The 26,437-nt window shown below is 36.6% G+C and overlaps 1 protein-coding gene across 5 annotated transcripts in view; it reads right to left on the bottom strand.

Moving 5' to 3' along the window:
* Positions 1–26,437, bottom strand: part of DIAPH2 (diaphanous related formin 2) — a 918,351-nt gene that overhangs the window by 508,621 nt on the left and 383,293 nt on the right. For all 5 annotated transcript variants that reach the window (XM_077988110.1, XM_077988112.1, XM_077988113.1 and 2 more), the window contains one exon: positions 735–836. In XM_077988110.1, the coding sequence (XP_077844236.1) occupies positions 735–836 (102 nt within the window). The remainder of the gene's footprint in view (positions 1–734; positions 837–26,437) is intronic.

The following is a 26,437-nucleotide window of genomic DNA, read 5'->3' as shown; positions in this document are numbered from 1 at the left end:
AGTGCCCTCTTTTCCTGGCATTTTTTGTTTTTGCTTTTTGTCAACTATTTGAATAGTCAGTTTGGGGAATACTTAAAATATAACTATAATCTTGAATTCAAAATTTATACTTATTCATCTTTTGTACCCCTTAATATGAAGGGTGGGATAAGAAAAAATAATTCATTCCAATAATAATTTAACTACATGATGATTTCAAGACATGATGTATAAGATTTTCTTCCCAACTAAAACAGTACGTTTCAAGCTTTAAATCAATTAATGACAATATACGAAATCTGAAAATCCTTGTACTTTTTCTGAGACGATATATACCCTAGAAAAAGAGTCTCTATTACTTTGCTAATTATCTAGTAATTACCTTTTATTTTAACCTATTTTTGGGGGGTCAGATTCTAACATAAAGATCTAAATGGAAGGAAAAATAGCCCACATAATAATAATGTATACTGTTTGCATATATTAATAGAATTAAAAATTGGCACTGTTATACAAAAGATCCCCTGAGATATTTTGAAGTATTTTATGAATGCGAATATTTTATTATTTTTCAATGCCATGACAAATAATAATAGGTAAAAAAGGATTTTTTTCTGACAGCCAATATTATATTAAATTATGTAGCAATACAGTAATGAAAAAAGAATTGACAACTGAAATGTCTTTCTTTTCACTCTTTCTGGCAAGTGTTAACCTCCCAGCTGAGTCTGTGGTCCCTCATGTTGGATACATACCACAACTCCAAATTGTTCAGGCTCACAGAGGTCATCATATTCATTCTTAAGCTCTGCTAATTCATTGAGTATCTTCTGCTCAGGAAGATGTTTCACAAGGTTCTAAAAAGAAATAAAAGTATAAAAGTTTAGTGTTTTAGTATTAGAATTTTTAAACGTGCTTTAACAATTATGAAAGTGATTAATTGGGACAGGAAATTTCTGATTATGGTTCTGTTATGGTACCAGAGTATCAGCCCTTCCCCACCCCTCCAAAATTTGACCTAAAAATGAACTACAATAAATTGTGAATAAAATGTATAAACTTGTTTGGTTTTTGTACAATATAGCATATACATATTGAATAAAAGATCATATAAGAATAAATGGTATTCCAAAATTGAGTAAACTTCTGGGACTTAAACATATAGAATACTTTTTAAGCTTTATTTCCAGTCATAATAATTAGTCAATCTAAACTAAAAACAGAAAAATACTACGTAGAATTTGCTTATGTACAATAATACTAAAAAAGAAAGGATCAACTCTACCATTCATAATTTTTCAAAACCTGGAATCATCTTCAATCTTATAAATTACAGTTGGTTTGTACAACATCTCCCATTATCTACAATGTCTATATTTAAGTCCACAATGCATTCCTACTTTTAATGGAGAATCAAGCAAAAGTGATGAAGTCTGATGCATGCTCAAATTTGATGACTCTTATGAAGTGAATGTTTGTGTCCCTCCAAAATCCTTATGCTGAAATCTAATTCTCAACGTGATTATTCTTAAAGGCAGCACCTTTGAGGGGCAGTTAGGTCGTAAGAGTGGAGCCCTCACAAGTACGATTAGTTCCCTGTTAAGAAGAGGCCAGAGAACTAGCTTGCTCTCTTCCCACAATGGAAGCATGCAATGAGAAGTTACCAGTCTGCAACCCAGAAGAGGGCCCAACTATGTTGACATCCTGAACTTGGACCTCCAGCCTCCAAGATAGTGAGAAATAAATTTCTGTTGTTTATAAGCCTCCCAGCCTTATACAAAACACCCCAGCTAACAAAAGCAAAATGTACATTCTTCTCAAATGCACATAAAACATTTGCCAGGATAATCATGTCAGGCCACAAAACAAGTCCTAATACATTTTAAAAAATTAATATCATACAAAATAGCTTTGTGATCACAAGTGAATGAAACTAGAAAGGAATAACAGAAGGAAAAGTGGAAAATCCTCAGTTATGCAGAAATTAATAAATAAAATTTTAAGCGACCAATGGGTCAAAGAAAGAAGCACAAGGAAAATTAGAAAATACCTTGAGAGGAATGAAACTACAAATACAACATATCAAAACACACGGAATGCAGTGAAAGCAGTGCTAAGAGGGAACATTATAGCAGTACATGCCTACATTAAAAAAAAAAAAAAAGACTTCAAAACAATAAACTAACTGTACATCTTAAGGAACTAGAAAAAGAGGAGCAAACTAAAGCTAAAGCTAATACCAGGAAGGAAACAAAGATTAGAGAAAAACAAGATAGAAAACTTAAAACCTGCCAGGTGTGCTGGCTCATGCCTGTAATCCCAGCACTTTGGGAGGCTAAGGCAGGTGGATCCCTTGATCTTAGGAGTTTAAGATCAGACTGGGAAACATGGCAAAACCCTGTCTCTACAAAAAATACAAAAACTAGCCAGGCCTGGTGGCTCATGCCTGTGGTCCCAGCTACTTGGGAGGATCACTTGAGCAAAGGAGGTTGAAGCTGCAGTGAGCTGTGATTGTAACACTGCATTCCAGCCTGGGCAACAAAGTGAGACCCTGTCTCAAAAAGAGAAAACAAAAAAACAAAAAAACAAACAAACAAAAAACAGAAAAGAAAAGAAAAAGAAAACTTTAAACCAATAGAGAAAATTAATGAAACCAAGCCAAAAGTTGTATATTAGTCCATTTTCATGCTACTGATTAAGACATACTTGAGCCTGGGAAGAAAAAGAGGTTTAAGGACAGGCGCAGTGGCTCACACCTGTAATCCCAGCACTTTGGGAGACCAAGGCAGGTGGATCACCTGGGGTCAGGAGTTCAAGACCAGCTTGGCCAACATGGTGAAACCCCATCTCTACAAAAATAGAAAAATTAGCCGAGAAAGATGGTGGGTGCCTGTAATCTCAGCTACTCGGGAGGCTGAGGTGGGAGAATCGCTTGAACCTGGGAGGCGGAGGTTGTAATGAGTCAAAATCACGCCACTGCACTCCAGCTTGAGCAACAGAGCAATACTCCGTCTCAAAAAAAAAAAAAAAAAGGTTTAATTGGATTTACAGTTACACATGACTGGGGAGGCCTTAGAATCATGGTGAGAGGCGAAAGGCACTTCTCATATGGCAGTGGCAAGGGAAAATGAGGAAGAAGAAAAAGCAGAAACCCCTGATAAACCCATCAGATCTCGTGAGACTTATTCACTATCACGAGAATAGCACAGGAAAGACTGGCCCCTATAATTCAATTACCTCCCCTTGGGTCCCTCCCACAACATGTGGTAATTCTGGAAGATGCAATTCAAGTTGAGATTTGGGTCAGGACATAGCCAAGCAATATCAAGTTAGTTCTTTGAAAAGATCAAAACAAAACAAAACAAAACAAAAAAACAAATCACAAACCTCTAGCTAGATTGACGAGTTTAAGAAAAAGAGAAAACTCTAGTAATTAAAATCAGAAATAAAAGTGGACATTACTACTGATTTCATAAAAAGAAAAAATTATAAGAGAAAATTATGAACAATTATTTACCAAAAATTTGAATAACCTAGAAGAAATGGACTAGTTCCTAGAAATAAAAAAAAAAAAAACTACTAAAATGGACACAAGAAGAAATAGAAAATCTGAATAGATCTATAACAAGTAAGTAGATTGAATCAGTAATCAGAAACCTCCACATGAAGAAATGCATAGGACCCAATAGCTTCACTGATGAATTCTACCAATATTTAAAGAAGAATGTATACCAATTCTTCTCAACTTTACCCAAAGAATGAAGATGGGAAAACTTCCTATCTCTTTCTATGCAGCCATCATTACCCTGATAAGGAGGTTGGTAGAATATACTACAAAAAAAACCAACAACTCTAGGCCAATATACCTTATTAATACAAATGTAAAATTCCTCCAAAAAATACTAGCGAACTGAATTCAGCAGCATAAAAAAGGAGTATACACCATGATCAAGAGCAATTAGGCAAAAAGGAAACAAAAAGATACGTAATTAGGGAAGGAAGAAGTAAAAGTATTTCTGCTCACAGATGACATGATCTTATATGTAGGAAACATTAAATCATCTGCAAAAAACTGATGGAGCTAATAAATGAATTCAACAAAACTGAAGGTACACAATCAACGTGCAAAAATCAGTTTGCATTTCTATGCACTTGCAATGAACAGTCTATAAAAGAAATTAGTAAAACTATTCAACTTACAATAGCATCCTCAATAAAATACTCTCTCACACCCAGAAGAATGGCTATTTTCAAAACAGTGGAATATAACTCGTGTTACTGAGGATGTGGAAGAACAGGAACGCTTGTACATTACTGGGGGGAATGTAAAATGATGCAGTCCCCATAGAAAACAATTTGGTGGTTCCTCAGAAAATCAACACAGAATTAACATACGACTCCAAAATTCCACCCCTTATAGGATGGTTATGTGTCAACTTGAGTGGGCAAAGATGTGCCCAGATTAAACATGATTTCTGGGTATGTCTGTGAGGGTGTTTCAGGATGAGATTAGCATTTTAATTGGTAGACTCAGTAATGTTGATTGCCCCCTCCCCAGTATAGGTGAGAATCAGCCAATCATTTGGGGGCCTGAACAGAACAAAATAGCAGAAGGAGGAGGAATTCATCCTTTTGCTTCCTGTCTGCCTGCTTGAGCTGGGACATTGATCTTCTCCTGTCCTTGGACTGGGATTTACACCGTGAGCTCTCATGGTTCTCAAGCCCTCCGACTGAGGACTTGGACCAGATTTACACCACTGGCTTTCCTGGGTCTCTGGCTTACAAATGGCAGATCATGAGACTTCTCAGCTTCCATAATGCAGTGAGCCACCTCCTCATAATAAATCTCTTTATGTACACATGCACGCACACACACACACACACACAGACACACACACGCACGCGCACACACTCTATTGGTTCTGTTTCTTTGGAAAACTCTAATACGCTTAGGTATGCACACAAAAAATTAAAACCAGGAACTCAAACAGATACTGTACACAAATGTTCATAGCATCATTATTCAATATCCAGAAGGTAGAAACAATCTATCTGTCTATCAGCAGAAGTGTTGATAAAATGTAGTATGTACATACAATGGAATCTTAGTCATAAAGGAATGAAGTTTTGACACATGTCATAACATAGATAAACCCTACAAATATTTCACTTAGTAAAACAAAATAGATATAAAAGAACAAATATTGTATGATTCCACTGATATGAAGTATCATCAATAGTCAAATTTTTAGAGACAAAAAGTAGAATTGAGGTTACCGGAAGCTGGGGGTAGAAGGGTATAAGGAGTTATTGCTTAATAGGTTTAGAGTTTCTGTTTGGGATGATGACAAAGTTCTGGAAATAGTGGTAATGGTTGTACAACAACACAAACGTACTTAATGCTTCTTTATTATACACGTAAAATGGGTAAAATGGTTAGTTTTATGTTACATATTTTTCCACAATGAAAAGATAACTAGGGTAGGGAACACACAACCTTATACCCCCACTATAAGTACCCTTTTGTTCTCCTCATTTATCTCTTCCCTCCTCTCACTCAATTTTGCCTTTCCATTAAGCTCTGGGCCTGCAATGGCACCAATCATCTAATCAATGAGACCCGTTCTAAAATATTGCACCCTTTGACTTAAATATAAATATGGATATAACTACATATATGAATACTGAAATGAAATCAAGGGCATCCATTATTTTGCTCCATTAGTATTATTTTCTCTTATAGAATAAGAAGGTAAGTAAATACCAAGATATTATTTCCATTTTTTCAAATATTTGTGATGCATAGAAATTACTCAATTGGTTTTTAAAAATTGTTTCTGTTGATGGGATTTTTTTTGTGAAGTATATATGTTATTAAGAAAAACAAAGACTCAGTTTGGTAACTTGCATAATTTTCACCACAGTGAAACTAAATTAGAAAGATTAAGATCATTAAAATTATTTAAAATCAATTCTGCATATTTAAAAATCTCCACCTCAATTTTAAGCTATAACTGTGAAAATAAGTATTGTGGAGTGAATCAAGCCTAAAATATAATTTTAGCTGGGAATGTGAAACTTTCGTTATTTTATTTTTCTTCTAGCTATAGGTAACCTGTTATTTTCAGAATGAAGGCGCCACAGTGGGAGGTGACATATCTTCTCTTTCTCTATTCAGCTGTATGAAATATTTAACACATTTAGTGGCCTTGGATGTATTCTACTCTGAATATCATCTTATGAGTTATAAGCTTATATAACTCCCATTGTTTAGTAGGTTGTACTTGCAAATTAGAATAAAACTCACTCTCAAATGTGCAGCAGATGCAGACTACCACGATAGTACATATTGCTCTTATGAGTCACCTACCTGTAGGATCTCATGTTGCAAGTGGTCCTTGTAGTCAATGCCTAAACATATTTGATTTTTTAATATATGTACATACTAAGCTTTGTAGACAAAGATGTAGTATAAGGTTGGATAGTAGTATTTTTTCATTCCCATAAATTCCTAAATAAAAGAGGAAGGAAGATAATACATAGAGACAGAGATGTAATGGTATTCATTTACCTCCACTTCACCTACTCATCAAAAGCATACCAACAGAGAAAATGGAAAAAAGGCAGGGGTTCAAGGCACAGCTTGACACTGATACACAGAGTCCTAGGAGTCAGCCTGAAGTATGTTTGTGCGGTGGACTAAGGGGGCTCCCAGGAAAGACATTTTCTAAAGGAAGAGAAGTCAAGCAGCAAGCAGACAGGATTAGTCCAGTGAGAAAACCTGCAATTTGGAAAGAGTTAGGGTGATTCTGAGTGCACTATAGATGTGTTTCTTGGATGTGATTCCAGGCCCAGACTATTCATCCCCAACGTGGTCAGATGTCTGAATACTGTGGAAAGGAGAACTGTGTGAAGAGCACTGCTTTGGTACTCCTCTAATCAAGTACATTTAAAAAGGAAAGCAAGGAAAAAATACATGTTCCCATACTTTGCCAAAGAACACCCCACACCCTTGGCACCTAGAAGGCTTCAATACACCACCAGCTGTGCCCCGTGGGAAACTCCTCCCCTCTTCCCACACACAGTTGTCCCCAGGGGAGAGGATCAAAACAAGAACCCACAGTTGCCACATGGAAGCTGGCAAAATTCATTCAGAGAATGTGTAAGCTATTCCCTGAGACCTCTAGAAACATCTAATGTTGAGACTTTTGATAAGAGTCAGGGTCCTGCAACAGCAGCTACGAGCAAGAGCAAGAAAAATACAGGTGAACTGACATAGATCAGGCTAGACAGTAAAACTGTAACATTCGTATTGCCCCAAAACTCTGTACTTAAAAAAAAAAAAGTAGCTTTTGAATTTAATGCTTCCTTGATACTACAATTGCTTCTGTTCTCTAAATAAACTGCAAAGGTGAGTTAATAGTCGAAGACCACCCTCTATGCTCGCTATAAGTGAAAGGCTGTTCATAGTAGTAAAGGCTAGAAGTGATAAATTTTTAAGTATAACAGATTCTGACAAACTGTGAGTTGATAGGCAAATATCCTGGAAAGTTTCAAGGCACAAGCCCTTCAATTTCTCCCTCCCCCTGCTGCTGCTTACTACTGTGCATATATATTTTTTTTTTTTCAAATATTTCAGGATTTGTGTTTAAAAGATCAATTCTGGATAAGTATGAAGGTTTCATCCTAGAAAATGTCAATGAACTGAAGTTCACAAAGAAAACAGCGAAAGAGAAAGCAGCAACTATGTCACTGATTGAGCAGAGTTTTCTTCATCTTTTATGCATCACAAATTTACATTCTGATGACTGTCAGTGTTATGTGAAGGAATTTCTATGAATAGACCACATGCTTTTAACTACTTTTTACATTTTGGGAATTATTCTGTAATACTTCCAAAACTTTATTTCCTTTAAATGTTAATTGAACACTTAAAGGTTAGTTAAGTAAAGGTATTGAACCATAATGCCCTTTCCTTCTTGCAAAAACATAACCTTTCTTTTTTGTCTCCTATCTCATTAAGTCACTTTACTAGTAGAAGAACTAGTAGAAGAACAGCGTTAGGTTCATTTTGATGAAGACCATCAATTCCACATAAATGAATTGGGGCCAATATTTCTTTATAAAAATACATATTTTATATATATTTATTAGTAATGTCTTACTTTAACTTATGTTGACAATTGTGTATTTTTAAAAATCCAGATAAGAAACATTTCCCTTGGCCAGGCGTGGTGGCTCACGCCTGTAATCCCAGCACTTTGGGAGGCCGAGGGGGGTGGATCATGAGGTCAGGAGATCGAGACCATCCTGACTAACACGGTAAAACCCAAACTCTACTAAAAATATAAAAAATTAGCCAGGTGCGGTGGCAGATGCCTGTAGTCCCAGTTACTCGGGAGGCTAAGGCAGGAGAATGGCATGAGCCCGAGAGGTGGAACTTGCAGTGAGCTGAGATCCGGCCACTGCACTCCAGCTTGGGCAACAGAGCAAGACTCCGTCTCAAAAAAAAAAAAGAAAAAGAAAAGGAAAGAAAAGAAAAGAAACATTTCCCTAAAAGTCCCTTGGCTAAATCTCTATCATCATAACACATCTTTTCCCCATTTTGCTTGGTCAGAAAACACAATTCCTTATCCATGTTTTTCAGAACTTTCTTATGGTACATGGCTTAAATCACTGTGTATGTGTTTACTGCTCTTAAATCATGTGTTTTTTTACTTTTCTTTGAATTAAACGACAAACAGTTTCATGCCAGTACTTGGTTCTATACTTATTTTCTGTTTTATTCATCCATTCTGCCAATATATACTGGTTGTCTACTACGTGACTACCACCATGTTAACCACTGGAGATTCTGCCCTCATAAAGATAACAGGGCCAAAAGGGCTGTGTATGTTCTTGTTTACACAGTGGAACACAATCAACATATGAATTAGTAATTTCTCTTCCATTTGATCCAAAATACATTTTCTGTCAGGTGGTGATGGCACAATCTTCTCCTTTTGCTATAAAATTCCTAACATTTCCAAAACTCTTGGCATTTGACTCCAAGAATCGACATACATACTGAAGTCTGTTAAAATGCTGATTACCTGATTACCCCTAAAGCATTTGGGGATGGGGCATTTCAAGCCCTCAACATGCAGTCACTATTTTCAAAAACCTATTAGTTAACAAAATAACACACAAGCATTGAAAATTGATGAGAAAATTCCTGACCTTGAAGTAACAAGCGTGTCTTACAAATAATCAGGGATTTAAAGGTTTCCTATCTAATCTTTAATCAAGCCCAGGCAGAGAAACATATCCTAAAGAAATGATTTTAAACTCTGACACTTAACATTCATTTTACACTCAGTTCCCTAGAAGGCTCATTGACTTTCCCATGATCAGTATCACCTCAGTGCTGATAATGCCAAATGAACATCTCCAGCCCTGACCACTCTTAGGCATCCTCAAACTCCATGTTTCTAACTGACATTCCCACCCAGATGTCCCATCATTAACTCAAATTGAACAAATCTAAAGGAGAACACATCTTCATTCTGATCCATCCCTACGCCTTATCAGCTTCTCCTAATGGTTTCATTCTGTCAACAGAACTGGCATCCTTTTCATCTTCTAAGCTTTCAAACTGGCAATTACCTTTCAGTCACACTACTGACAATTTTTCCTAAAAAAATCTCTTTCAGGTTCAACCCTTCCTTTCCATTCCACAGCCAAAAATCTGGACTAGGGAAATTACATGGTAACCAAACATTTCCTAATTTAAATTCAATTAAATTCTTCAAGGGGTTCTAGCCCTGTACTAAATAGATCAGTGAATATCACAGATATATTTACTACTATAATAGAAAAAATAGTGATTACTTTATATGTAAAAAATTCTACTTCCACTAATGTCATGATTCTATTTGCAAAATAAATGTATTGCTTTCTACATCATTTATGATTTACAATATAAAGGATAATTATGAAAAGTACTCCTTTGATGCTAATTACCTCTTATTTTATGTCCTATTTTGTACTCTAAAATAAAAATTATAAACCATATTAAACATAAAAAGTGATATTAAGCATTAAAAAGTAGCACATATAGAATAACTTGATCACTATGAGTATTGAATAGCAGCATCCAAAGTATGTATGCCCATGTCTAAATATAATGATAGCAACAGGAGGCCGCCAAATGCCTAGGCAGACATGGGTGGGTACTGGGTGAAACCCCAACTCTAGGCCGAAGACAGTTTAAAGCTTGAAAGCCAAGCTGCAAATTAAATCCATGGGCAGGATTGAGAACTTGTCTTTCTGTTTGGCGTGCTTTCCTCTGATCCCCATCCTTCACCTATTTTACATATACCTACCCTTTCCTAACTGGTTCTCTTTTTATTTTCTTTCTTTCTTTTTTTTTGAGACAGTCTCACCCTGTTACCCAGGCTGGAGTACAGTAGCACAATCACTCCTTACAGCAGTCTCAACCTCCTGGGCTCAAACGATCCTCCCAACTCAGCCTCCCAAGCAGTTGGGACTACAGGCTTATGCCACCATGCCTGGCTGATTTTTTAAGAAACTGTTTATAGAGACAGGGTGTCACTATGTTGCCCACACTGGTCTGGAACTCCTGAGCTCAAGCAATTCTCCTGCCTCCACCTCCCAAAGCACTGGGATTAGAGGTGTGAGCCCCTGTGCCTGGCCTAGAATAGATTTTCAACAGACAAAATAGGTTGACAGATAGATGATACCCTGTTAATGCTATATTCTGCTTTCATTAGATATCATCTTATCATGGCCATGACAAACTGCCACAAACCAATGCTAGGATTCATTATTATAAAATAGTACATGCAGATGCTTCCAAAGCTGAATTATATCCTCACATTCAAGACCCATATCATTACAGCACCAAGTAAATCACTTCAATTAGTTCAAAACATTTATAATAGAAAACTGCCACACGTGATGATCGCCTATCATTAAGTATTTCGTTCTCTGTTTTCATTTAAGTACTAGTTAAAGGCGCCTGTATCGAAAACAAAGTATACAGTTATCCATTAGACTAAAGAAATACAGAGTCAAAATGGAGCATCCATAATACCCTGGACATTTTGACACATCTGGTATCTATGTCAAGCTAACACATTTTTCTTTAAGCAGAAACAATGCTTGTCATCTGTAGAACTTTAAATACACTAACCTGAAAATGGTGGCAGATTATCAATATCTAATGTTTCTCTCAACTTCCCAATGAGAGTCATAGAGATACTTTAGAATAGATTTCCGCTTCCAGCAATATAGCTGATTAGTTACCCAGAGGGACTGTCAATTTACAGAACACCTAAAATGCTGAATAGATTCTTTAAAAATATCTTCAGATGAAAAGCTAACTTGGCAAGACATTTTTAAAAAGTTCTCATTACTCACCCTCCAAACTCCCCAATGGGGAAAAAAAAATGAAAGCACTAACCCAGACACATAACCAGACACTGAAGGCCAAGACTATTGTAGGAACATCTACCAAACTCTACTGGTCTACAGCTTTTACAGAACCTCAAAAGGTAATACCTCCAGAAAAGGGGTGATTTTGGAGAAAATAACAAAGCCCACCTACAGAAGAAAACAGTAAAGAATTGTGTCTGGTTTTGCCTTGACTCTGGGATTGGAGATAAGGGGCTTCTCTGCTGGAAACTTCTAACCACAAGGCGACACCTCTGCTCTCCACCATGCAAGTTTTGGGTTAGAACTGAAACTACCTAGTTGTAAAAATATATGCTGATAATTTGTATTTAAAGTGATTATTCTTTGGTAGTACTCCTAGGTAGAATAGAAAGATTATCTCCCAGGGAATGTCAACTTAGACTACAGCTCAGTTAACAATTGAACCCAGAATATGGTGAAATAATCTCTTCATAGTGCTGAGAAAAAAAAAAAAAAATTGACAAGCTAGAATTATATACCCAGTGAAAATATATTTTCAGAACAAGGTGAAAAAAAAATAGAGAAAGAAAAGCAGTGTTTGGTATGACCAGAATCTCACTAAAAGTCTTTCAAAAAGACTCATTTCAGTTCCAGCTACTAGGGACTCGGAGGTAGGGGGACTGCTTGAGTCCAGGAGATTGAGACAAGCCTGGGCAACACGGCAAGACCCCCATCGCTAAAATAACTTTTAAAAATTTGCTGGTCATGGTAGTAAGCCTGTATTCCCAGCTGTTCGGGAAGCCAAGGTGAGAAGATCTCAGAAGACTGAAGCTGCAGTGACCTAGGATTGAACCACTGAACTCCAGGCTAGGCAACAGAGCGAGACTTTGTCTCTAAAAATAATTATAATAAATTAAAATAAATAAAATAAACAGACATGTTTTGGGGAGAAGTAAATGATCCTAGAAGGAAGTTTTGTCATATAAGAAGAAAGGTATACAAAAAAATTAAATGTGTGAGTAAATCTAAGTGGGGAACAGGTGGTGGAAAGCAGGGAGTTGTGGGGTTGCTGAGATGGGAGAATCGCTTGAGCCTGGGAGGTCAAGGCTGCAGTGAGCCAAGATTGCCCCACTGCACTCCAGTCTGGGCAACAGAGCGAGATCCTGTCTCACAACAGGAACAAAGGAAAAATCTAAATAACATATATTTTAGGGGCACATCCATATGTGGCAAAAGAAAGGCATGGGGTTGATGAGCCTAAGATTCAGAATAGTGGTTTCTTCTGGGGAGAAGGGTAAACAATGGCTTCACAGTAATGGTAACCTGCGCACCCATGGTTACATTTTATTAATACTATGCTTTGAACTGTACACATACAGCATAAATATTAGAGCCGTATCTCAAATGAACCTTTTCTTAAACTTAATTCAACCTTCTGTTCTCAGACAGCCTTTGATTACTCTGGGAGAGTTTACATTGTTGCTTTAAAATTTTACAATTTGAGACTTAGCCTTCCTTTAATCTGATCCAATTCAATATGGATTTCTTTTGATGAGTCATTCAGGGACATTTTTCAGCTGGTCACCATCATCTAGATAAGGACCCTTCACTTTTGTAATGTATAGACACACTCCTGGGTTTGCTTTGGCTTTTTGTGGACCCTTTCTAAACATCCCATACATTTTCACAAAGAGAATCATCAACTGAGTTTAAAAAGAATGAGATCAAGGGGACTGGGACTGGAGGGGCGGTGAGCCCCAGGGCACCTGGGCATTAGGCCCGGGCATGGCAGGCAGCAGTGGCCTGGGGGTTTCCTGGGGGAGGCCCACTCTCCAGCCCACTGCTGCCCCGGAACTCTTTCTCAAAAAAAAAAAAAAAAAAAAGGATCAGAGACAATCAGAGGATCACAAACAATTCTTACTGTTAGTCATTCATTTGTACTATGAACTGAGGGGAGCTAGTCAAGTAGAAATCGAAGAAATCCTACAACAAATCACAAATCTAGTTTTGTTTGAAATATTTTCCCCTTGAAGCAGTATTCAAATTATCTATACATATAACCTATATAAATGTATTTGGTCTGGGACACTGTTTCTAACAGATATAAAGCAAATAAGTCTTCACTCCAATGCTTAAGAATTGATTATTTTCCCAACTGGTAATATGTGTTCATGCTTATTTATAAACATTTATCAGGCAAACTCTACCACCACTCTACCATCAAATGAAATGCAACTAGATCACATGTAAAGATGATCTAGAACATATGCCAAATTCCATAAAACTACAATGATTAATTAACATATATGACAATATATGGTGACCCAATACATTTGTCATCCGATGACTGGCTTTATGTTGGTTGAGCAGAGTTTATCCTGGCTTTATTCGGATGTAGTCCCACTCTAAGCAGTCACTTCTATATGACTGCTTACTGTGCCACCAACTAGTTACTCATCCTCTGAAAGTCCACCCTCTTGATGACATTTAACCTGTTGGCTCTTCTGAGGAGACTTGGCCCTAAGATCAGATAAGACAAGACCATACTTTCAGGATCTAAGGAGGATGCCTAACATTCCCAAGCTCTCCTTTAGGGAAGCTCAACTCTTCTCTAGACCTGTGACACCTCTAGTGCAAAGGGAAAGCACAACTTCACATGAGAGGCATACCGTTTAGCATCTGTTGTCTTTGTAATACTTCAAATCTTCCTCATGGATTTAGGGCAGCCAAAAACAAAGCTTCCCTATTTACAATGCTACTCATCACTGACAGAAAGTCTCTTCATCTGGAAGTAGTCACGTTTTTATTTTTAAAATTATATACAACATGGAACCTACATAAACAGAACCAAGCGGCTGTTCTGTTTGGATCTAGTGTACCGAACATATTGACTGCGTGCATTTAGGATAATGAAGACCATCGGTATTCTCTTGGGTGAACCAAAGTCCCCAAAATAGGCAGCTGAAACCCAGGAAACTGTATAGATGAGGATAGGTTTCATCTCTTACTGCACAAGAAATTTCAAAGTCATCTATGACAGAAATATTTAGAACTGGTAGAAACACGAAGCATTAATCAAAATGTTATGTAAATATTTATTTGATATTGTATGGACTTTTTATGTTTACTTCCATGAAGACCTTTTATTCAATAAAGGACACTGGGTGGTTCTTATAATTCTCAGAAATATTTGAGAGATAAAACAGTCCTAAATATTCAAGAAAGGGAAATCCATAAAACTGAAAGTAAGTTTAACATAGAGTGCTCACCCATTCAATATAGCCCTGTAGAGGGGACTGGCCTAACTAACAGGCTCCAGATAGCTAATTGAAAATATCACAAAATCCCATGATATAACAGTTATCATATAAACTCTGTATCATGCATCTGATTCTAAAACAAGTAAAAAGAATGACCAATACAAAGAATGCTTATGATACAGCTCAGAATGTCTGCATCATATGCAAAGATCCTTTTCAAAAGATTATGAATAACACAGTAAAAATGAGCAGATGAAGAATGGAGAGAATGTTCAGTCTGGTTTACAGAGTAGGGAGTATTTCCAGGAGAAAGTAGGTTTTTTGTTTTTTTGTTTTTTTGTTTTTGGAGATGGAGTCTTGCTCTGTCGCCCAGGCTGCAGTGCAGTGGCACGATCTCGGCTCACTGCAAGCTCCGCCTTCCAGGTTCACCCCATTCTCCTGCCTCAGCCTCCCGAGTAGCTGGGACTATAGGCGCCCACCACCACGCCTGGCTAACTTTTGTATTTTTAGTAGAGACGGGGTTTCACTGTGCTGGCCAGGATGGTCTCGATCTCCTGACCTCATGATCCGCCCACCTCGGCCTCCCCAAAGTGCTGGGATTACAGGTGTGAGCCACCACGCCCGGTCAGAAAGTAGGTTTTAAGTCATATTTTAAAAGATAAAAAAGACACCTAAAGGATGGAAGGACAGGTGCAAAGGCATGGAGAAGAGCTAATGCAAGTCATGCACAGATTATTCAAAATCAAGACTTTGAGAGACTCTCCAATTTCTAGAGATTAACTAGAGATCCATTACAGCACTTAAAAATGGAAGAAAACAGGTGGCAATCATTGTGATCACTTCTTAAGAAAGAAAATGAATTGATGGAGGAAAAAGAACGGCTAGTCAAATCAAGTGATGTGATGCGCTAGACTGGAGAAAGTCTACAGACAAAGACCAACTAGAAAACAATAGTAGTCTAGTCCTATGGGCATGGGAGGTGAGAGTGAAAAATCTTCAATCAGTAAGAATGCATGATGAGCTGGGATCAAAGAAGAGAGAGGGGATGAAAAAAATTCCAGGAGATAAGAATTATAGGCCTTTATTGGGGGAAGGATGAAGACTAGGAGTTATTTTGGGGATGCTCCTTCAAGTACTAGTTGAATGTTTAAGTGTTAATTCTCTTTAGATAAATGGCCAGAAAGAGTGATAGGTTACAGCTAAATAAATGTCTAAGATACTCATCTCTACGTGTGTTCAGTTTGTTTCATATTTTATAGTTTGCAAGGGTTCTTAACATATACTCACATTTAATTTGTACAATAACCAACTTTTTAAGTATACATTTCCCCCCTTCTAAAGGCAAAAAATATACAGCTAAAAGAAGAAAAGTGACTTGCCCAAGGTCATATAGAGAATACATGACTGAAAGCCAAAAGAATTTTTTTTCCACTACACTGAGTGGCATTTTAAGTATAAACCACCGAAGAGCAGAAACTCCAAAGAGACGATGTGGCAATTTGTCATAGCACTCAAGGAAGAAAAGCAGACACCTTCTTTGCTTCTCCTGAGAAGCAACTAATTTTTCAATACTATTCAGCTATATACACTGAAGAAAAATTATAAAATGAAGGCCAAAATATGTACTCTTATTTTTCTCACAAAGCTGAAAGACTTCATTAAATGGTTCTGTCACTCAGAATCCTTCACATGGGATAAAATTAATGATCATCTTATTAGTAATTGAACTACCCTTTCATTTTACTAAAATGCTGCTTATTAATGCAGAAACGGAGTCCAATGCCCCTTATACTGCATTAAGTAAAATTAAGTCTTTATTTTTTGACACCTAATTATATATTTCACAACATAAACAATAATGAATGTCAATGAAGACATTTATAATGTCATCTAATACTGGAAGAAGATGTTTTAAGGGATAATTTAATTTCTACTCTGACTTCCAATGACAGAGATTGCACAAAGTGTTTTTAATTAGTAAACTTTCTGTTACTACTTTTTATTGCTGTCCAGCAGTAAACTCCCCAACCCACTCGCCCACCTGCATACCACAGCAAGGAAAAACAGGTCAAACAATGGGCTTTAAAAAATCAATAAATGGAGCATCTTATGAACCAAGTTGTGATCCCAGATTGACTATATGATGTAAACCTCTCTGAGCCTTGGTTTCTCCTCCCGTGAAATAGGGAAATGAGTAATTTATAAAGCTTACTTCAGTTTTAATTTTGGTGGCCTCTGATTCTACGACAGAGATACAAAGGCAAATAATTTTTAATTGACAAAAAAGATACATATTTATGCTATACAAAATGATGTTTTGATATATGTATACACTGTGGAATGACTAAATCAAGCTAATTAACATATCCATTATTTCACATACTTAGTTTTTTGTGGTGAGAATATTTAAAATAGACCTTAGCAATTTTCAAAGCTGCAACACACTGTTATTATCTATAATCACCATGTTCTAAAATAAGTTTCCTGAACTATTCCTCCTATGTGAAATTTCATATCCTTTGATCAATATCTCCTAACCCCCACTCCCACCTGCAGTCCCTGGTAACCACCACTCTCCTCTGTGCTTCTATGAGTTTGACTTTTTTAGGTTCTATATACTGCATAAATGAGATCACACAGTATATGTCTTTCCATGTCTGCCTTATGTCACTTAGCACAATGTCCTGCAGGTTCAAAGATTTCCTTCTTTTTAAAGGGTAAATAGTGTTCCAACATGTACATACTATGAATTGGAGCACAATGTGTATAAGGCTGAAGGGAATGGTCACACCTTAGTAAATACTTCATAAATGAAAGGTTCCACAATTTGGAGAGAAGAAAAAAGAGATATTTTAAGCATTCCATCAGGTAGAATTCTCCCTATCATACTGGCCTTCATCCATATGCTTTCTAGACATTCCTAGGAGGGAATCCTGCTTATGGTCTTTCCTGTAAAGTGATACCTCTATAGGTTACTCCTATCTAACAACTATCCCCTTTGCCTGCTGTCATATACTAAACCCATTCTCCTACTTCTGATCAACTGAAAACACTCTGGAAGCCACATTTTAGAACTGCCATCTAGCTTTGCTATTCCCTAAGTATTTATTATATTTTTCAATGCTTTATTAGAACAAATACTCAAAGTTGATATTAAATCCTAACTAGTTATTCTGAACCGGTCACACCATTCCTGATTAATTATTTAATATGACACATTCTTGGCTGGGAGTGGTGGCTCAGGCCCGTAATCCCAGCACTTTGGGAGGCCGAGGCAGGCGGATCACCTGAGGTCAGGAGTTCAAGACCAGCCTGGCTAACATGGCGAAACTCCATCTCTACTAAAAGCACAAAAATTAGCCAGGTGTTGGTCTGTAGTCCCAGCTACTCAGGAGGCTGAGATAGGAGAATGGCTTGAGCCCAGAAGGCAGAGGTTGCAGTGAGCTGCGATTGCGCTGCTGCACTCCAGCCTGGGCAACTGAACGAGGCTCCGTCTCAAAAGAAAAAAAAAAAAAATTATTCTACTGCCAAACCTTCAGAAAAGGTCATGTTTTTACTTTTAGGTACTTCGGTTTCTACAAAATATTTTCTAGTAATACTCAAACTAAAAAAATACAATTTCATTCATTTCAGGTATTGATAATTTTATATAGCCATGATTTCAAATACTCTCATATATTCTAAATGATTCTAAATATAGAGTATATGATTCTAATATCACCCAGTATACTAAAATAAAACAAAATCTAAACAAAAAATATGCAAATACAAAAACACCAGGTTCCTAAAACATTTTCAGATCACTTGCCTTAAGGACCTCAAATTATGATAGCCTCATCTCAGTTTTTAATAATAATACAAACATAAATAATACAAACATTGAAAGCCAAATTTTACAACACCAAAGACATGAATAACTTACAGTAATATAAATCCAACAACACATTAAAGCTGTTGGAAACAATTGATGGATAAACTTTTGTTTCACTTATTGAAGCAGAATATTTTTAAAAATCTATAGAATATGTATAAATATTAAAAGGTTTTGATGGCATTCTAGAGTCCTCATTCTCACCTACTGCAGTCCCCTCAAAGCAGCTCTTGCTTTAACTTTCCTTTGATTTCTTTATCTAGAGGCCCCTTACTAGTTTATTGTCATTCAATTATATTTTTCTACTCTAAAGACTACCTTTCTCTTGTCAGCATGCAAATCAACTAAAATACAACATAAAGCATGAAAAGTAAAGATCAAAGGGGTTAGAGTGAGGTTTCTGAATAGTCCCCTCAAAAATAGTACACTACTCCTGGATACTTCCTTTGTCCCTATTTGATATCTCTATTTCTGGGATTCAGACAGTACAGAGAAAGGAAGAAGCCCCAGGAGAATTATCACCCTGCTGATAATTCTTTCCATTAACATCGAAAACTGAGGGCTGACTATTCAATTGTAAGTTTTGAAGGAAAATATTTCAAAATACCAATTGTAACTGCACTGCTCCTACTCACTGGAAAAGACATTTTTTGTGTGCCTATCATGTAACCAGCAATGTGCTAGGGGACTGCTTCATGTGTTATTTAATTTGATCCTTTCAACAAACTTACTAGCTATTTAAAAGATAAAAGAAAATGGACTCAGAGAGGTTAGGTAACTTTCTCCCATTCATATGGCTGGTAAGTGGCAGAGCTGGGATTCAGACCCAGCTCTCTTCACTTCAGAGTAGAAGTTGTTACCGTGATATTATTTGATTTATCTAAAAGACATATTTAAAAAACAAAACAAAAATAAATAAGTTTTTTAAAATGGTGTAAAGTGAATTGCTCAGCACTATTAAACTATACATGTAAATACTATGTGGTAAAGGGGGAAAAAAAAGCCAATTCACACTGATATGATTGCCTGTATCCAGAGCTAGAAAATAATTATGACCTGTACTTTAAGCAACGCTTGACTAGGGGTATCTGCAATGTAATGGGAATGCACTCTGCCTTAAGATGAGAACTTCCCATTCCTGGGATATAGAATTTTTCAATGTACAGTATCGTTTTGTTTGGACCTATACTAATTAAATGTCCAAAACCTGTCATGAAGTTCATAATAAACATAGAAAATAACAGCAAATGACAGGGAGCGTATTACATTCTGAAACTACTACATATACTTCAGAAATAAAAGTAATTCTTAAGACAATGGTTCTCAGCCAGGGAAAATTTTGCACGCCAGAGGAGATTTTTCAAAGTCTAGAGGCATTTTGGGTCGTCACAACTGGAGGTGGAGCTGCCACTGGCATCCAGTGGATAGAGCCACAGATACTGCTAAACATCCTATAATGTACAGGACAGCAGTCAAAAATAAAAAAAGAGGGAGAGAGAAAATGGGCCCGAAACACCAATAGTGCCAAAGTTGAGGAAACCTGATTTAAGCATATGCTTTCAGCACTTGCTAAATACTTTTAAATTTATTCATTGTGTAATATTTAAGACACGAAGATGGATACAAAGACAAAGAATCTACGTGTCTACCACTGAGTTTAAGAAATTAAAAGAGTTAAATTTCCCTTGTGTATTCCTTCCTGCGTCCCTAAAATATTTTAAAGAGATTAGTTAAAATACCCTTATGTTATACCCATTATTATACTATGTTAAAGTGTGCCATAGCATGTTAAATTTTATATTATATTATGTTAGATTATACTGTAACTATCCCAACTCTTTAAAAGATTTAATAACTAGGTACATTTCTATTTTACATAGGAGGATATCTAGAATTATAATAGAACCTTGCAAAAAGAATGTAAAGATTTATTCCTTATGTATGGAAGGAAAGGTTTTGATTATCTCTTTAGTACATAAGAGAAAGTAGTTTTATAGATACGATCAATTACAAATGTGTATAATTTGTTAAATACATGACTAGTCAATAAGCTTTGGACTTAAAACAAATTTGTATGCTACAAAAAAATGAATAGGGAGCTAGCTGGGAGAGGAAATCATGATTATTCTCTATCACTTTGATAATTCCATCAAGGACATTACAGCCTTGACTCCCTGTCCCCTGAATCTCTTAGGCTAAGTGTCTAATGCTTTTTGTCTAGCAGTAGCCTCACAGCTAGTACTTAGAGTAGGGGTTATGGTATAACCTTGCTTTTCATATCCCAGTTCAGATTTTGGAAGTTTATATAAGGAAAAAGAGGCCACCTACCAAGTTTTACACTTGTTTTTGTTTGTTTGTTTTTGAGATGGAGTCTCGCTGTGTCGCCCAGGCTGGAATGAAGTGGCATGATTTCGGCTCACTGCAATCTCCACCCCCCAGGTTCAAGCAATTCTCCTGCCTCAGCCTCCTGAGTAGCTGGGACTATAGGCACTCACTCCTACACCTGACTAATTTTTGTATTTTTTTTTTCAGTAGAGTCAGGGTTTCATTATGTTGGTCAGGCTGGTTTCAAACTCCTGACCTCAAGTGATATTCCCTCCTTGGCCTCCCAAAGTGCTGGAATTACAAGCACGAGCCACTGCGCGCAGCCCCAAGTTTTACACTTATGAGGAAATTCCTGTTCTACCCTGACCATCATCTCATTTCAACAGACCCAATGGATCTATAGTATGAAAGAACCAAAATTTTAATGAAGTTCTACCATAAAGAAGGCAGCATAAAATATGATTTCTGAGGTCGCACCTTACTGAACTGTTAGTAAGACTTACGTTTTGCTCAAAATGTAAATAGGCTCAATTTTTTTCTTTCTTTTTTTTTTTTTTGGAGATGAAGTTTCACTCTTGTTGCCCAGGCTGGAGTGTAATGGCACGATCTCGGCTCACTGCAACCTCTGCCTACTGGGTTCAAGCGATTCTTCTGCCTCAGCCTCCTGAGTAGCTGGGATTACAGGCGTGCACCACCATGCCTAGGTAATTTTTGTATTATTAGTAGAGACAGGGTTTCACCATGTTGGCCAGGCTGGTCTCAAACTCCTTGACCTCATGTGATCCACCTGACTCGGCCTCCCAAAGTGCTGGAATTACAGGTGTGAGCCACCACACATGGCCATAGGCTCACTCTTTTATATTTTAAAAACATTTTGCACAACCCAATTAGTACAAGAAAAAATTAATTGTTTAAAGCTACCTTTTCTTTCTCTGTGAACAACAACACAACTGGTGATAGTGACAAATGAAATACTGGCATTAATCAATAATAGACATAGAGAGAATAAAAATAAGCAGCCAAAACATTTGCTTGGAATATGTGTAATTATAACAATAGACTGAAAGTAGCAAACAAGGGTCAAAGGAAACTTCAGTAAAAGAAAAAAACAACAAACAATTTTTTAAAAAAATCACCTATTTAAAAGCAAAAGACGCGAAAGAAGAGCAGCTCATAGATAAAAGAATTTTCAGACCGCAAAAGCATGCCATAATTATTCCACTGTGATGATAAGTAAGAAAGAAATGTTTTATGATTGTTACTGTCATTGCTACTGCTTCATTTTCCCTAAAGACTTGTGAAAATGAACATGGTGAATACAAGTTGTTATTTAAGAGAAAAATGTTTTCAAATTCTACAATACTAATGCCATTATAGCCTTAATTGATATACTTGTAGTCTTCTAAAGTCATCAGCCCTCGTAAAGTGAATGCACACATGCAGACTCACAAGCCTGCATAAAATACAGATGGTCGATAGCCACGTAAGTAGATCAATGATTACAAAGATGGATTGAGGAGACAAAAACGAGCTCTACTATTACACATGCATGAACTTCCTGACTGTAAGAATAATTATACTCTAGAACTGGTTAATTGAGGGAAGTTGAAGAATCTTTTTTCCCTGGAGAATCAATAGATACCCATCTATCTTTGATGACTTAGGTGTAGCATTGCCTGGAATCAGCGGAATGGACTGGATGATCTTCGTGTCATTCTGATTATTCTGTTGGTACCCAATAATAAGTTATATAGATGATATAATCTGTTTTGAGATGAAAATCACATTTGGGAAAACATAATCACGTGGCAATCTATAAACACCACACACTGAGTACAGTGCTGGTTACTCAAATGGGCGTCAGAAAAGTAAAACAGCCAATATATGTAGAAACTATTGGTGGGGCAAGGGAGGGAGGTTGTGGGGGGTAGAAGCAAGCTGGCATATTCCCATGTATGCATTGTAGAGAAACATCTATGGAGGTATTTCTGTAGTTTCCAGGTATGGAGGCATCCGGGAGTTTTATTTCACCTTGGGTATTACTAAGTAAAATTAAGGTCTTTCATCAAAGAAAGAATTTACTTAGGAAGGAAGAAAAGAAGGGAGGGAGGAAGGGAGGGAGGAAATGAGGAAGGGAGGGAGGGAAGAAGGGAATGAGGGAAGAAGGGAATGAAAGAATGTAAGCGAAAGTAGCAGGAAGAGAGGAAGGAAGGAGGGAGGGAGAGAAGGAAGGAAGGAAGGAAGGAAATGTCAAAAAACAAACAAACAAACAATGCAAGTGGAAGAAGAACAATAGATAGGACACCAGACAGTTGCATGCCCAGTAGGAATGCAGATGTCCCTTATAAGGGAGACAGAGACCAAAATACCACAAATAAACAGAACATTTGCTTAAGGAATACAGGTGTCTGGTATGTAGTGCAGACTGTTTCAAGAAAAAACTATAGAAAAATAACTATTTAAACTAAATAAGTCATTATAAGCTGACATAATGAAGGAAATACCTCTTTTCCCAATCTCCTTCTCTTATTCATCACTCTTTAAAAGCCTCTTATGTTGGCTTTGATGATACACTATAGCATCCTGGCCTTCTCTCTGATATGCTGACTCCTTTTGCTCTGATTTCTCTAATACCTCCCATCCCCTTGACTTGTACGGTCCCCAGATATGCAGTCCTTAACTTTCCATTTGTTACATTTTTCATGAGGAAACTTAAGAACTTCATTGGTCCTGATACTCCAACAGTCACTTCTTTGCAAATGACTCCAAAAATTCTTATTTTCAGTCTCAGCCTCTATTCTGACCTCCAGTACATTTTCCAATGTAATGTTATTTGTAAAATTTTTCTCTTTTGCCCTGAAAGTATTTTCTCCCCTACCTGATTTGCCTCTCAGTGTCAGGGCTACAACCATTATCTCTACTACCAGGATTTTTCAATTAATCATTCTTTAAAAATTTCTTATTTACCCAAATTCCCTTTTGTCCTGCTTCTGAAATAGTCAGGGCTTTATTACACCTTACACTGGAAACTGCAATGATGTCCCTTATGCTTGAAACTGCAATGATCTCCCTATGTCAAGTCTCTTTACATCAAGCCATCTGACATACTGCAGCTAAGAGTACCTTTCCTAAGCACACAATTTGACCACGACCAAACTCAATAGCTCAGCATTCATGTTGTCTACTAGGGATCAAAACTTCTGGTGTATATAGGGGTTAGGAATGAGTCAGAGTAAGTAAAATGCAATAGGGAGTGGTGGGATCTGTGGCAAACTGGAGAGTGTGTGACATTAAAATTTCACTAATTAGGCACTAGAAAGGCCAAATAAAACATAGGTGAGAGAAAGTGAGAGGTAGAGAGCGTGAGCACCTGTGAGTCACCAACTTGCTATCTGTGTGCCTCTACAATATGACCACCACCAAGTTACTAATATTTTATATGCTCTTTCTCATTGCTACCCTATATGACCTCTTATCTATACCAGAAAAATAAAGACATTATCCTTTATATACCTCAAGCCTTTGGCCACCATTCTCTTATCCTAGCCCTCTCTAACTGAATCCTACTAGTGTTTCAAAGTCTAGAACACTTCTTCCAGGAAGACCACCTTAACCACAGCCCACCCTAACCTACAGTTCACCTTCTGTGAACCTCTATATCAGGATAAAATAAAATAAATAGGATTACATAAAATACCAATTACATTTAAATAGTTATCAACATATTTACCAAAATAGTGATATAATGATAGAAGTGCTTGATTAAAGCATTAAAAATAATCTCTAGTCACAGCTCTAATAAGTACTGTAATTTTGAAGTATTAATGACTGTAACAGTATTTCAAGATATCTGCCACAGCTGTAATGTGATATGAAAATATTTATTATTTCTATTAGTGAAAAAGTTAGAGGTACTGTTAATACTACTTTGGTCTGTTGCCTACACTTTTAAATAATATGCTAAATATTAATTAGAAGCTAATGAAAATAAAGATGTAATATTCTTCACATACAAGTTTAGGACCCCCTGAATTCTCTCCATGGGTCCCCAAAGAGGGCTTTGAACTCCAGGTTACCAACCCATGCTTTATCATATCTTGACAAATTATTCTGCAGCAATAATATACTATCTTGTATGCTGATCATCTTTTTTTTCACATATTCCTTAAGAATATAAGTATAAACTCCCTACCTAGAATCATTTGCATGCACTAATGACCTCAAATAGAACATAATTTTATTTTTCCCTTCACACATGCACCACTTTTTTCAAACCGCTCATTTCATTACTCTGTCAATGCTCTATATACATATTTTTTTTACCACTGATATCCTAAAAAGCACTGACTGATTGGTCTTAGATTTTTCTCTCAGTAGATCAAATTAAATTATACTGAAACAAATTTTGTAGGCTAGAATAATGATTCTAAAAGTCACAAAAATTTAGTACACATTATTTGACAGTAACTCATAATTACATACATTAAAAACTCCTCGACAATCTCAGGATATGGTGTACTTTTAAATGTTTCTACGTGCTACTGCAAGTATTTTAGGTCATTTCAATTTTTCCCACATAGAGAACTCATTTTCTAGCTTAAATTTAGGTATTTTGAAATAAAATGAAAATTGATGTTTATTAATAATCTTCAACTTGGTGCTGGATCTTGCTGATTAAATAAAAGTTTTTCTGATTTTTTTTTAAGTAAGACAATTATCCTGCCAAATAACTAAATCCTATTAGTTGTCTGCCCAGCAAGAGCCTATTGACCCATACTGGAAGAGAAAATACTACTACTGTTAATTCAAGTCTCTGGGAAGTGACATATCATTAATTGCTGTTTGTTTTTGTTGCTATGAGGAGACAACTATGCTACATGAGCAAAAAACTATAATTATGCATGGATGGAGTTTAGCACTGTAATCAAATAGAACTTACAACAAAGTTAATCTGATGATACACATTTAATGCCATGCATTATCGATGTGCTACATGGTAATTAGACATAAATGGTAAACAGCTCATATGAATGGCAAATTGATGTTACTTTTCCATCACTGAAACAAATGTTCTGGAATTGGGGGGAGAAAAAGGTGCTACTGATTATAGTCTTTTCTCCTGACAGAGGGAAGCCATCTCTCTTGGGAACTAGAAAATCATGTAATTATTTCTACCCAGGAGCATGCATCCTCTTTACCAGAAGATACTCAGCCATTTTATTTGTCTAGATAAAAGCAATACTAACCTTAAAAACTTGGCTGAGTTACTCACCACTTAGGCCCTATACCCGTACCCAAGTAGCACAATTCCAATTATGTATATTATACTACATGTTAAACTGTTTTCTTTCCACAAGCAAAACTAAGAAAACGGGTTTGGATCAAAAAGGGTAAGGATCGAGAAGAAACTTTAAAGTATCTGGCACTGAGAAGGAAAGCAAGTTGGCTTTTAAAAAGTCCTCAGCAAACAGAAGCCATGAAATTGGTGGGTAAAGCAGGATATGGGTAACATGTACAGATTCGTGAAAAAGATAAAGAGATAAAGGCTTAGAAAAAGGAATGGAGGTCTAAAAGCAAGAAAGCGATG

Source organism: Macaca mulatta, chromosome X (assembly GCF_049350105.2).
Source record: "Macaca mulatta isolate MMU2019108-1 chromosome X, T2T-MMU8v2.0, whole genome shotgun sequence".
NCBI lineage: Eukaryota > Metazoa > Chordata > Mammalia > Primates > Cercopithecidae > Macaca > Macaca mulatta.
The sequence above is the reverse complement of the archived record's forward strand: the minus strand, read 5'-3'. Positions and strand labels throughout refer to the sequence as shown.